A 13,823-nucleotide genomic window follows, 5' to 3' on the forward strand; every position below is an offset into this window, starting at 1 on the left:
GTTTTCTTTTGCATAAGCAAGCAGTAGATAACAGTACCACTTCAATCACACTAAAAGTCTTTTAGGTCAACAGGTCAGTCAAAGGTTGTACTCCAATAAGTTTCCAGATACAAAACAAATTGAAGAGAAGTGTGAAAGCCAGCATGCTGGCTGCCGCAGTGCAAGCAGCCAACTGTTTTATTGGGACAAAAAAGGAGCAGAGTCCCAGCAGTGCCCACCAAAGCTGTGCATGGGGCTACCACATCGGTCCTGTGCTGGCCGTGGAGGAGGGCCCACTTAAACAGCATTTGTGCCAAACTAAGCAGCCCTTTTTTACTCTTAGCGCAGCAGCAGTGCAACTGAAACACACTTCATCACAGAGAAATACTAAGTGACAACTCCCACTGACAAATTGCATAGGATCACAAGTCCCTCAACATACACGCCTGAAGTAGGTAGCTTCACCACCACTAGTTAAACAAAGCATTGCACAGAAGAGCCTTGGTTGCAGACATTTTAAAACATGTTTCTAAAATTACTACAAGAATTTTTAGTGTCTCCATCTTTTCAAAGCACACTCAATTCCTTGGTCACCCACACAACGAAGACAAGATTCCTGTTTAATACCAAGTCTCCTTCAACACCTTTGCACGTCACAGCAACAACGCAGCACAGCCAACACCAAAAGGGTCAGAAACTAAGGGGTACTGCCTGGCACACACAGAAGACTGGTAGCAGCGACAGCAGGAGGAGTTCATGTAGATGAGAAATTAGAAAAATATATTATTACTTGGGTCTAGTCATCTTGGGGTAGGAGGGATGGGGTGCACCACAAAATAAATAAGTGGAAAAATAGATCCAAGAAAATATAGAAGAGCCTTACATTTCATATTTAGATCTTAGATACAAAATACACAATTAACTAGCTCTACTCCTGACAACTCTTCAGAGGGCTGACACCAATCTAAGCAGTCCTGTCCTCGACGTGTAATGCATTTAGCACTAGGTTGTTACGTATGCTGTATTTATACATGCACACATGTATCTGTATAGGATGTATACACACACATGCATATCGTACCTAAGAGTCACAAAGCCTTTCACTAGCACCATTAAAAAAGCTCAATCATTGAAAAAAAACAAGATCCAAAGGTATCTGGCAGAGGTCCATTTAAAAATAGGAAACAGTAACAACACAGCAACAGAACTGAAGCTATTATTTGTACTGTACGGGCATGGATGAAATATTTACATGCTCAACTCAGTGGTACTGAACCTTAAGACAGAACAGCAGGGGGAAAAACTAGTTCAAGTGCAAACTTTGGGCTCATCAGCTAACCAAAACCAAAGATTTCTGCCAGCAGTGTTTCTTTCACCCTAGAAAGATCTGCCAGCGATACCCAGAGCAACCTCTCTCATCTACCCATGTTATCACAACAAAGAGCAGGATACTAAAGAAACATATAACTCATTTGTCATATAAGCAACAAAATTAAGCTAGATTGTTTTATCACGTATCCCATAGTGGTCCTTGGCTGTAACACAAGAACAGATTACTTAGGCTGCATGCCACAAATACCACGAACAATTCACTTCAGGTCCCCATCCCCTTCTCCTTGAATTGACTTTTTGATGCGAAGCAACATGGTTGTAAGCCACTGATCCAACCGCGATATTGAATCAAATTCTTTCACCTATTAAAGAAAAAAGGAACAGCTGAAGGTAACATGTTAGAAAGCGCATATGCTATACTGCTGCAACAGGCGCATTCTGCATTTCTCAAAGCATGTTCTTTTAAACCTTTTACTCTTCCCAAGGTAAAAAAAATAAATATAATACACAAAGAACTATAAGCCATTGTCGGGCACAGGAAGGGGTTGGCACAAACCCCATGAATAAGTGGCGGTATCTTTATTAAAATGATTTGTTTCTCGCTCCGAGTTAAAGTACTACGTTTGGGACTTGCTAGAGCACATGCTGGAAGCAGCTCTGCTAATTTCTACCTCCTCCTCCTGGACATTTCGTGGCAGGACAGGGAAGCCTGCCTGCTGTTTTGCCCCCCTGGACTCTCAGCTTCAAGCAAGGTCACTGTGCTCAGAGCTCAGGCCTCCAGTTACCAAACACGTAACACAGCACACCAAAACCAAGACAAAAGGGAAGGCCACATCACAAAGCCTCAGAAACAGCCAGCCACACAACACCCAAACACGAGTACTTACAGCCTCGGTGTATGCCTCACAGTTTTGCTCCTCATGGGCTTCCAGCAGTTTCTAGGAAAACACCATAGGAAACTTAGAAAATGCTACTGCATGCTCCGTGCAGCTGGTGCATGAGCTGCTCCTTGAACCCAGGAAAGGGGACTGCAGGACACTGCCTCCCCAGCCCCATATGTCCAGCAGCAGCACCTTTGTAACCTGTTAAAATGCCAACCCAGATTTTTTTTTTTTTTTTTTTTTTTTTTAAGTTAACTAGTATATCATATTTCTACTGTTGCTACTCCCACAAGTTTGGTATAAATCCCATGCAAAGCGAGCCTGATGTCCTCTAAAATGTTTCAGTAAAAGACCAAAGACACGGCAAGGTGAAAAAGCACAAAGTAAAGGGCAGTATGCATTTCCAAACACGAGAGTGTTATTTTAACGTTGGCTTTACTTACTTTCAGTAGCTTGCATTCCCGTGAATCTGTGAACGCTGGGAACATTTCTTCATATTTCTCAAGAGCAAGCTGAAAGAGAGAAGCACACCCGTAAGCTCTTTTCACACACAGTTCCTTGCTTTTTATTTCCATTTTCACCTTCTAGTCCTAAAACCACAGAGAGAGCTCGAGAAAGTATTCACAGCACATCCAAGCATGCAGGGAAATGAAGAGGCAAGCTCAGAATCTGGCCTCAATCTGACCAGAGGCGGCTTTGGTTTGAGATATCACTCAGGTATGAACAAAGCAGGGACACAGACAGACTGAAAGCAGAGCAGAAATAAGGAAAACTCCCTGCATGCAACACAGCAGCTTTCTGAGCCGGGTGCTTACAAGGAGAATCTGCAACATGTGCCCCTATTTACCTCTGCACCTCCCAATCCAGAAGCGCTGGGGCTCACCCTTAATTCTGCCCACACTGGTGTTTTTTGGTGTTTTGGCCATTTGACCCCAGCAAACACCAGGTGAGAGCATCAGCTACATGCTGGCCATCGCCCTCACCCTGCTCTGTGCAGTTGTTCCCTGCTGCTCTTCCAGAACAGAACAAGTGCACGGGAATTGATGCTGCAGCCTGGGCAAGAGGCACGCAGACCCCTGCACCTGCAAAACCACGGCCTGAGAGGCAACGGCCCGAGCCCACTGACCTTGGCGTTCAGCTCGTCCACAATGAAGTGGCACAGAGCGGCCTTGAAGAAATACTCCTTCGCGCTGTACTTGAGCAAAGGGTTATCCATCGTGTTTGTTCCGACCTATGTGTAAAAAGACATTATTAGAGTCAGGAAAGAAAACTGCATCGTTAAGAACTGAATTAAAAACATGACAGCTGATTAAAATTAGACAGCACCCCACAGCTGTCTGCAAAACGTCAGTGGCTGCAGAAAGCTTTTGGGCAGCCAGCCAGAGTTCAAGTGCCCCAAAGAGCAGTTTGAGACCCACAGGCAGCCCAGGGCTGACTGCCTGCGCTTCCCTGGCTCGGGGTTCCACCCTGGGACCTCGGGGCTGCCCGTCTGAGGCAGAACGGGGAAAGCAAAGTCTGCTCCGTGAAAGCCTGCTCCACTGTTAGCCCCCCAGAAACACAAAAGCACCACTGCCGGTATTCCCAGGTCAATATTGGACACAAAAGTGCAGCAACCAAGTTGGTGGATTTGGGGGGGAAATTCTGTGACAAAACATATTTCTGAATGCCATCAGAAGTGTACTTATAGACTTCCTCCCCCCTGGCCTTTCTCTAGAAAAAGATGGATTCAGGAGGTGAAAAAAGAAAAGAAAAAAAAAAAAAAAGCTAGATCAACTCATAAAAGCCAAGGAGCAATCTGTGTCAACACAGCACAATCAGCTCCGAAATAAGCAAGAGCAGAAGCTTCCAGGTCACAGTAATATTGTAAGACTGATGCACTGATCGGCTTTTCATTTTCAAGTAACTTTTTGCTCTGCGCTTTCTCCAATTTCTCTCTCACCAGGATCTGTGGCATCATTTAAACAAGAAAGCCTTCCAGCCCTTGAGCAAACCTGAAGTGCCCCAGGTGTGGAAGAGTCCCTAACAATTTAGCTGTGAGCAACAGGCACAGTTCTGTTTTATAGTGCAGAGCTCTGAGATTTCTGTGACTGGAGCAAGGCAGGACCCCTCCAGCCCCAGCCTGGGGGCCAGGAGCCGCAGACACGGAGAGCCATGAGGCCGCCCCTCGGACAACGCGCGCTCACCTGCTCGTAGATTTCTATCGCCTTCTGGTACTGCTCCAGCTGCGCGGCATAGGCTGCGACCTTCAGCAGACACTTGTTGGCAGAACTGCAATCAATACCATCACCTGCTAAGTGCTCTCCTGTGGGAGAGCGTCCGTGCCCTGCTATCTCCCAGCACTCTGTTACTTAGCATATAGAACAGCGGGACCCAGAAGCTGCAAATTAGGAGATTTTTTTTTTTATGGCTGAAATTAATGCAGGAAAAGGATGAACACCTTCTGTTCAGCATGGGCCACATTTCAGACACTGTTCAACCCCTCCATGCTTTCTGTGCACCCAAAATGGGCATCCCAAGCCAGACAAGTCTTATCCTGGGGTTGAGAACACAGAAATTCTTTAGAAACAGCTGGCATGAAGCAGGCATGGGCACCCCAAGGTATCAAAGCTGCAAAGCTTCAAATATTTACGTAGAATTTGGGCATCTTATCAAAGGACATTTTAGAAGGGCCTGTTGGGTGAGGCATGTAAGCAAGTGTGCAATCTAGGACAAATCCCCATTTCTGACCCCTCCCGGCTCCAAGTGACCATTTCACAAAGACCACTTACCTGTTGGACTCCTCTCCTTTGTAATAGTCCGCAGCCTGCTCGTAGTGTGCGATCGCCTGGGGACAGAAATGTTACGCTTGAATACCACTTCTAAATTAAAGTTTGGGGTTAGATCAGTGTACAGTGACCACATTCATAAAAGCTTTTCCACTCTGCAGATGAAAGGAGCAAGATGACAGCACGCTGCAGCACTTCTGGTGAAGCGAGGCACCCACCAAACTCAAAACATGAGGCTGCCCTTGAAAATTGGACTGCATACTTCTTAATGGCTCCAAGCCCCGCAGCACGTTTAATAAAGGTGACACAGCTGTTGAGGTATTGACTACAGGCTGTTGAGGTATTGACTCCAGGCATTTAAAACCACAGTGCAGCAAGGCTGCTGCCGGTTTTGCCACGATATGGTAAATATTTTAGCAGAACTGTCCTCACGCAGCAGTGCTCACTTGAAGTGGTGCTGCACATGGACAGTGAATGCTGGAATCATTAAGATAGGTGGATAGGACCCAGTGAAGTGGAGCTGAAGAGGCAAATGATTTTCTAGAACACAGAACCTAGAGACTGTAAATTTTTGTCCTGCAAACTTCAAGCAGAGAAAGATTTGCAGCTGGTCAAGCTGCCGGATGCTTGATGTGATCCTGATCACATCACATCCTGATCCAGGTGCGGGCTTCCTGCTGTAGGATCTCCGTTACGGGAACTAACTTCAGCTAACTTCAAACTGTGGGTGACCTGCACGCACCCAGAGAAGCCTCTTGTCTGACAGGAGATGAGTTTTGGCAGCCGTGCTGGCCCCGGCGCTGCTCTGGCCGGGCAGGGAAATGCAGCCTCGCCTGCAGCACCTGCACAGCAGTGCCGGCACGCCTTGCCATCCTCACCTTCTCAATGTCTACCAGCTCGGCCTCGTAGATCTCCGCGATGGTGATGTGATGCTTGGCAGCAATGGTGAACCGCCCCTGGGGAAGAGAAAAGGTGCGCGTGAGAGGGGGGCTCCCTCGGTGCCCCGCACACACGCCATCACAGAACGACCGTGCCACGGCGAGCTGCGCCTCTTTCAACCACACACACAGCACCCACCCACCCGCAAGCAGCCAGCGCAGCTTCTTACCATGTCGGTGTAGATATCAATAGCTGCATTTAAGCAGTTGATGGCCTCTGCAGCATGAGTGTTCAGGAAAAACAACACAAAGTCAGCCAACCTGTCAGAGCCCCCACTTCAACACCTCCCCCCTCCAAAGCCAGCTCTCAGGAACATTTCTCTTCACGGGATCACAGCACAGCTTCTTAAATCAATACCTGCTTACACGTGTACGTGTGTGCATGTGGAATGACTGACATAGCATTCACCAGGGATTGAGCACGTTATGCTCCTCACCTTTCTGCAAACCCCATCCCAATTCACCCACCCCAAACACCCAGCAGAAGCCCTGACAGCGAGTGCTAACTGGTGATTAGGATGGGCAAAATACAAACAACTTGCAGCCCTCAATCACCAGGCTGCATCCCTAAACACAGCAAAACTCACGACACCAGGCTTTTAAACACACAGGGGCTGCTATTTTCTAGGATTTTTTTTTCTGTTTTTTGTTTTGGTTTGTTTTTTTTTTCCTCCCACACTTACAGAACAGTGACATCAGCCCTGAGTGGTTTCTTCAGAGCTCTGCAACAGCTCTCTGGCATGGGAAAGCACCGGTAACGCTCCTGGGCTGCTTTGTCTGCGCACACTCAGCCACGATACCAGGCTCCCAGAAAACCACAACCCTGCTCTTCACAGCCAGACTGAAGCAAGACAGACCATTTATCCTTTTATCCCAACCCCAGCAGAGGTCCATCTGTTTCCCTCCTGCCTCCCCTCTGCCACGTGGTGGCACCCAAAGTGGTGCTGGGACCTCCAGCACCTCCCACTGCCACCCAGAACCGAGACCCTCCTTGGACAGGTGAATGTTTCTCCAAAACCAAGCTAAAGCAGGAAGCAAACTGCACCAGCGCGTCCCTCATCACGCTTCTGCCTGGGGTCTCTCCAAAGCTTATCAAGGACAGCATCAGAGACAGCGAGAGAGCAGCTGGAGGAGAGGACAGCTCAGCACGTGCTGGTCCAGGCAGCAGATCGAGGGGATGCTGACTAGGTCCCATCATCCAAAATAGTCCCCAAACTCCTGCTTCATTATGCAGTGCCATCTCCTTGCATCGGAGAGGCGCAGAGCATCCCTTCCCCAGGCTCTCATATCCCTTTTTCCCCTGAGGATGTCTCCTGACTTCTCTCCTTACCACGACTGCCATCCCAGCTGCAGAGCCAAGTTCTGCAAGTAACATTAAATTTTAGTAATTATCTTTCCTGACTGCTTTTAAGAAGGAGAGGCCCAGGCGATATTAAGGCTTGACAGCAGCCTGCACTGAGGATCTGCAGGCACACAGACCAGCTGACTACGAAAGCCTCGGCGCACTAGATCCTACGCAACTAAGAAGATTTGCACACAACAATCCCGGATTTTGTCCCTCTTACCTTGTGGGTCTGCTTTTTTGTAGGCGTTCCCAGCGTCCACAAAACTGGTGGCCGAATCGTGCTTGCTCTGCAGCTGCATGTGCAGTTTGGCCGCCTGACAGAAGGCATTTCCTGCAGCTGGGACAGATCACACAACAACCCGCTGCACCCCTGTGCTCCTGCGGAGCGAGCAGAACTGCAGCAAAATGACAAAACCTGTCGCTCCCCAAGGACCCGGCAAGTTTTGGAGGTGCAACCACCCAAAAGGTATTTTCAGCCTGCTTCGGCACAGCAATGCTCTGGTTCACGCCAGCCTCCTCCCATGAAATCAGCATCCAGTCCCACAACGAGAGGAGCGAGCCCAGGAGTGAGCCTTTAGCAGGCTTCCCTGCAGGCTACCAGCTTTGGTTTGGCAATGATAAACTACACCCAGATGGGTAATTGAACATAAACTTCCAGGTCACCCCTCTTTGCCCACCCTCCCAGTATTTTAAATCACTGGGCAGAGCTCAGAAATCACATTGCCACAGCGATAATCCCCACAAAGACAGCCTGGGACGCACAGCTGCGCCACGAGAATTTGCAGGAAAACGCTCGGGCAGGCGTGGGTCACCTCGCCATGAACCCAACCCCCCCCAACATCTCCACATTTCAGCCGGGGCCGAAATGTTTCCCCTGCATCCCTTTCGCAGCCAGGACAGACACCCCGAGCAGGCCCTCCCGGCCGCAACGAGCAGGGTGAGGTGTTACACCACGGAGTTTCTGGCTCCCTCTGCCAGGGGCAGCTGGGCCCGCAGGCAGGCTGCGATGAGCGGCGTGGGCTGTACTCACCGCTCCAGTTTTTGGCAATCTTGAACATGTTTGCAGCCCTGGTGTACATCTCGCAGGCTTCTTCGACACGGGTGTTGCCCCTGGAAGAGAGTAGAGCCCATCACTGCGTGCTGGAGTGAAACACGGCCCTGAAACAGGGCCGTGAGCTCAAACAGGGCTCGCTGGGGTGACCCGGCCCGCCGGGCATTACGCTGCTGCTGGCTGCCCAGCTGTGCCACGCTCGGGGCTTGCCTCCACCTTCTCCTGCAACACTGAGAGGTGTTTTGGGGCAGGGAGAGGCAACGCTTCACGCCAGCACCCGGGCACAGGAGCAGTTCCAGCCCTCCCTGCTCCTGCTGCAGCACGGGTGCCACAAGGGGAGGCAGATCATCTTCACGGTGTTAAGCAGGGACAGAAAAGCCAACAGGAGCCCAGTCCTGAAACAGCACCTTATGGTTTTTGCAGGCTCCTGAAGGATTTGGAGCCTTGAATTCAATCTGCTCTTTGACTCATCTGTGAGTGGAGCCAGCTCCAAGTGGAGCCGGCTCATACGAGCCTCATGAGACACAGCAGGTGAGAACACTTGCAGAAACACAGCCTTGCACGTGACAAACCAGGCGTTATTTAGGTAACCTACAGCAAACCAACAATTAAAAACTTCCTGTCTGCCCGACTGCCTGCGGAACAAGCGGGCGTTCGTCGGAGCTGAGCACGAGAAGCTGAGGGGGCTCACACCAGCACAGCCGCCCGCTTCCAACCTCGCTCTGCCCAGGAGCACTCGGAACAACCGATGGGTTTTAGCACCGTAACCAAGCCTCCTGACCAGGACAATTAACGAGAATTCAGTTCATCCCCAGAGGGAGCTTTTGTTAATTAAAGGCAGGTTTCTTCATAGGCTTACTGTCGCACGCTTGCTGCCGCCTTCTTTTCACACGGAGTCCTCCTGACACCCTGGCCGAGCCAGCCTAGCTGGCGGGAAGCCAGGGAGAAAAGCCCTGGTTTTGCCTCTTTTTCCTCCTCCTCCTCCTGACAGACAACCACATTTCATTCCTAAGCACGGCCAGCTTCTTAGGCCCACTTTTCCTGCCCTTGCAAGAGGCATTTTGCACAAATTGAAGCCAAAAGAGGCACAAGGTAAAGGGAAACCCCCACAAAACATCCAAAATGGGCCGCTTTCTGGTCTCAGAACAAAGGAAAAAGGAATTAAACCCAAACTGAAATGCAGGCAGTGGCCAACATGCAGAACAACCCCAAGCAACCATGACTGCTGGGACAGAAGAGCCCAAGCAGAACCTCTCACATTTTAAATGCAAAGCCTAAAGGAGAAACCCAGGTGAATCCAGCTGCACCATGAGACAACACCGCGCTGCCCTGCCAACAAGCTCCAAGGGCAGCGACTCCCTCCCTGCAGCACAGACACAAGGGGGCAACGCCAGGAGAGTGTTTGCCCATTTTTCTTCCGTCCAAAGCATGTTTAGGAATCACTCGAGTCTATTTTTAGCCAAAGAAAATTAGAAATTTGTCTCTCGAATCTGCTGGCTCACGCCGAGGGTTTTAGGGCAGCCAGGATTACGCCAGGAGCCTGCCCCGCCTGCTGCATCTGCCTCAGGGCAGCGAGGAATTTATTTGCACAACTTCTGCTTTTGGGCTGGGGGCACTCCATTTTTCCAGGCTGTGGTTTAAAAACATCAAAGCCTCCATGGTAGCATCACCAGAAATGCTCCTTTCTTTAAGTAACTATTTTTAAAATGGCACGCGGAATAAAGCTGGAGGGAGACAGAGCTACTAGCTTTTCAAAGCCCTTCCAGACACAGCACTCTCGCCCCCACAAATACCTGCTCTAAAAGAAAAGCAAGGCTGGGTGCAGCAAAAAAGGAAGCTTTGCAATTTTCCCCCGTCTTTTTGTGCCGGTATCATCCCTGAGCAAAGTTCAAGCCAAGTCCTGCTTTCAAGACAAAGTCTCCAAATTGCGATTTCAGCACTCATTTCCTTGAAAACATGAAATCCTCGGGCGATTCCCCACACCGGAGCTCCTCTAGACTGAGGGATGCCTTTGGCACCCCTCAAACCCCCCTGCACCGTGCCCTTTGGGGGTCCCTCGAGCTGCAGCCCCTCTCTCGGTTGGATTGCTGCAGTAACACCGCTCCTAAAAGCCCCCGGTGAGCGCTGCAGCTTCTAGGGCCGAGGGCTCTGCCCCTCACTGTCGCACAGGGACGGGGAATTATTCAGCAAAATATGGCTCTGGGCTGCGGAACAGCCAAGCTGCCGGCGCAGGGGGCTCCAGCTCGTTGGAGTTGGGCACAAGGCCGGGGATGTCAACCCCAGCAGGGGATGTGCTGCCAGCCCCGCTCACGCCTGCTCGGCAGCAGCGCTGCAGCAGCGATGCTGCAAAGGAGCTCGCCTCTCTTTCCGGGGGGCACCCCTCGGGCTGCCCATGGCGCGGGGATGGTTTCTGGGGAGAAGCGGTCCTTTTCCTGGGCAAATCCTGGGGAGGGCCTGGGCCCTTAGGGCCAACCTTAGGGCCGCCAGCTCGCCCCCCCCGCTATGGGGGGTATTCGCGTCCCTGCTTTGCACCCCTGGCTTTGCACGCATATCCTCCCCCCCCCTTTTTTTTTTTCATCCCACCCGTTTGCACGCCGTGCACCCCCCTCGCTCTTTGCACGCACCCCGCCATCCTTTTTGCACAAGCTCGGCCTGCGAGCCCCCCGGATAACGCCGCCCCCCCCCCGCTCACCCGAAGAGCCCCCGCAGGAAGGAGTGCGAGCCCTTCACCCGCTTCTCGGCCTCGGCCATCAGCTGCACGGCCTCCCGCTCCTTGCCCGTGCTGTCCATCGCGGCGCAGCTCACGGCCAGGCCAGGCCCGGCACCGTCTCCTCCTCCTCCTCCTCCTCCTCCTCTTCCTCCTCCTCCGGAGGCGCGGCCCCGGCGGGCGCGTGCACGGGGCAGCGCAGGGTGCGCGCTGCACGCCGCAGGGTGCTGCAGGGCATGCACGCTGCACAGGGGGTGCGCGGCACCGTGCAGGATGCACGCTGCGTGGGGCACCTGCTGCAGCGTGCAGGGTGCGCGTTGCACCGTGCACAATGCCCCTGATGCACGTTGCACCTTGCACAATGCACACGGTGCACGTTGCACCTTGCACAATGCACACGGTGCACGTTGCACCTTGCACAATGCCCCTGATGCACGTTGCACGGGACGCCTGTTGCAGGACGCGCGCGCTGCACCCCGTGCACACCGCATGTTGCATGCTGCATGCCCCCACCCCACAGCAGCTCTTGCAGCAGGGACACGATGCCCACCCCACACACAAGGAAACGGGCAGGTTGCAGGGATTTTGCCTCCTGCATTTCATTGCAACGTGCGCTTGGTGCGTTACAGTGGCACAGTGGGGACATGCGGAAACTCTTAAAACTGCTTCTAAAAAAGCATCCCGACACCTGTCTTAGCAGCTGCAATCCATCACCTTTTGCACTTCTGCAACAAGGGGGAACTGTGCAGGGAGTTAAAAACAATCAGAATAGTTAAAAGAGTTAATACAAGACAACCAGAATAGTTAAAAGTTAATACAATCAGAATAGTTAAAAGGGTATTTGAAAGGGATTTCACTCTTGCATATAGCTCTGGGAAAGAACTAAGGAAAACAACGTTCTGGAAAAAGGCAGTGCTCTGCTATAGAGCAGGTAAAGCTGCACAACAAGAGGGTGGTGATGGGCTGCTCAGGGCAGCTGGACCCTGCCGGAGCACCCTGCACCCCAGCACTTCTGGGCCAGACCCAAACAGGCCCTCCTGTGCCCCACTGTGGCCAAGGGGTTGGTGAGCTCGCAGAGGGGGCAGCAGGCATCACCCCACAGGCACCATTTATAAGGGTGGTTTAATTCACAGCCTGCTTAAAGCATGCCTACGTGTTAGGAAAACTCAGCCACCGCTGGGATGAAGTGCTCACAAGACAGAGAAACCCAGGCCCATCACTATCTTAGCTGGATGTTCGTTAACAGCGCACACTGCTGATGGCTGCATCTTCACCAGGATCAGCCCTTATCACTCCGCAGTCAGAGCACTTACCCCCTCCCACGTTTGCTGCACACTCGGAGTGTGCCAGAAAGAAGCTGATTCATCCCAACCTGAACCTCAGTTTTTTGTTTGTTTGTTTTTGTTTTGTTTGTTTGTTTTTTAGATTTGACTCTGCTTTTTTACGTTCCTCTCTTAGTTTCCACAGGATCACTGAAGCTTTAACACAGGAGGTAAAGCTGAAGGTTAGGCTCTGGGCAGAAAGGTCTTTTCCTGGGGCCACTCTTCATCAAGCGAAGGGATACAGAAAAACCCAGAAGCATAGGCAGGAAGCGTGCCCATTTTCTGTCTCACACACATTTGTGTCCCACCCCCAAACTACAGCTGAGTCCCTCCTGATTCGGTTCAGCACCAGTGCCCTCACCACATGGCTGCCCGTGGCAGGACTGGGCGGCTCTGTCAGTCCACACGGCAGCTGCTCCACCACGGCCCCCAGGCTGATTTGGGAGGGAGAATTCTCTCCCGGGGTCCATCTGCTCCAGGTGTTTTAGTGGGCTGAGACAGCACTAATTCGTGACACGAAGCTACTGAAACCTAACTCAGGCCCATCCACTCATTCTGCAAAGGCGACCAAACAGCTGCCGAGTGGCAAATTCATCCAGGCTCAGTCTGGGAGCAAGAACCAACACCGTCCTTCCAGCTCCCAGCCTCACCGAGGTCCCCTGTTAATCCCACTCCCTCTTCCCCATGACAGAAAGCGGCTGGTGCTGCCATGGGTCAGCAACTCACCTCAGGTCCCGGCAGGGTTCATGATTTGGGCTCGACTTTGCTACCCCAAGGCACGGCGTGCTGCTCTTCTGCCGCCGAGCCGCGCTGCTGCTCTGAGCCCTGGCACAGGGCTCGTGCTGGGAACACGCTGCACTGGCACCCACGTCACTGTGTGCTGGATCCCAGGGCTGCTGCTGAAACGCGCCCTGTGAAGTTGTGCCAGGCTGTGTGCACACACAGACACATGGTTACAGCACTTAAAAAGGTGAAATCTGAACAATACCTGCCTCGGGGCAGACCCACTCCATCCACAGCGGCCCTGCAGCCAGCTGCTTGGTGCAGCGCTGGCTCCTGCCATCCTCACCCCACCTTCCCTTGCCCAGTGCCAGGAACAGCGCAGGGCTGGGAGCACCGCCTGCCACTCCACAGCGGGAATCCCCACGGGGAGCCTGGCTCTGTGCCTCCGGACTACAGCTCCCGGCGAGCCCCACGCCAGCCTCCCCACCAGGCGCTGTGCCGTCACTGCTTCTCCATGGAAACACTCGGATCATGTTGCCTCCTCGCCTTGTCCCCTCCTTGCCCAAAATACAGCCCCGTGTGCTGTTAAAGGTGACATCACGGTGCTTCTGCAAAGCCAGAAGATCATGGTGTTGACTCCCCGGTTAAAAATACACCCCGTTTTGATTGGCAGCTCCAAAACAGGGCTGCAACCCCCCAAACCTGCCATCTGGAGGAGGCTTTCGCTGTACTGACAGCATGTGTTTCTTCTCCACCTGTTTTTCAAAGCGCCTGCAGCAG

At 52.0% G+C, this 13,823-nt stretch overlaps 2 protein-coding genes across 2 annotated transcripts in view; one reads left to right on the forward strand and one right to left on the reverse strand.

Annotated features, from left to right (window-relative positions):
* Positions 1-4,160, forward strand: part of GZF1 (GDNF inducible zinc finger protein 1) — a 20,883-nt gene extending 16,723 nt beyond the window's left edge. The window contains exon 7 of the mRNA XM_084285061.1: positions 4,135-4,160. Coding sequence (XP_084141187.1) covers positions 4,135-4,136 — 2 coding nt within the window. The 3' untranslated portion in view covers positions 4,137-4,160. The remainder of the gene's footprint in view (positions 1-4,134) is intronic.
* NAPB (NSF attachment protein beta) lies at positions 1,359-11,097 on the reverse strand. The gene is made up of 11 exons (XM_084285066.1): positions 10,984-11,097; positions 8,271-8,350; positions 7,461-7,577; positions 6,066-6,112; positions 5,836-5,913; positions 4,961-5,016; positions 4,376-4,460; positions 3,319-3,423; positions 2,636-2,704; positions 2,199-2,249; positions 1,359-1,673 (listed from the first exon to the last, which is right to left on the reverse strand). The coding sequence occupies exons 1-11, from the start codon at positions 11,079-11,081 to the stop codon at positions 1,569-1,571; spliced, it is 891 nt and encodes a 296-aa protein (XP_084141192.1). The 5' UTR covers positions 11,082-11,097; the 3' UTR covers positions 1,359-1,568.
* Between the last annotated feature and the right edge of the window lie 2,726 nt (positions 11,098-13,823).

This window comes from Netta rufina (assembly GCF_964035555.1).
Source record: "Netta rufina genome assembly, chromosome: 3".
NCBI classification, from domain to species: Eukaryota; Metazoa; Chordata; class Aves; order Anseriformes; family Anatidae; genus Netta; species Netta rufina.

Bases quoted from the DNA above. Each gene is read 5' to 3' on its own strand.
- NAPB (XM_084285066.1), bottom strand. From the start codon at position 11,081: ATGGACAGCACGGGCAAGGAGCGGGAGGCCGTGCAGCTGATGGCCGAG. The intron at 5,017-5,835 runs GTGAGGATGGCA...TTCTGTCCCCAG, and splicing joins AGCTGGTAGACATTGAGAAG to GCGATCGCACACTACGAGCA. The intron at 2,705-3,318 runs GTCAGTGGGCTC...TCTCTCTTTCAG, and splicing joins TGGACGAGCTGAACGCCAAG to CTTGCTCTTGAGAAATATGA.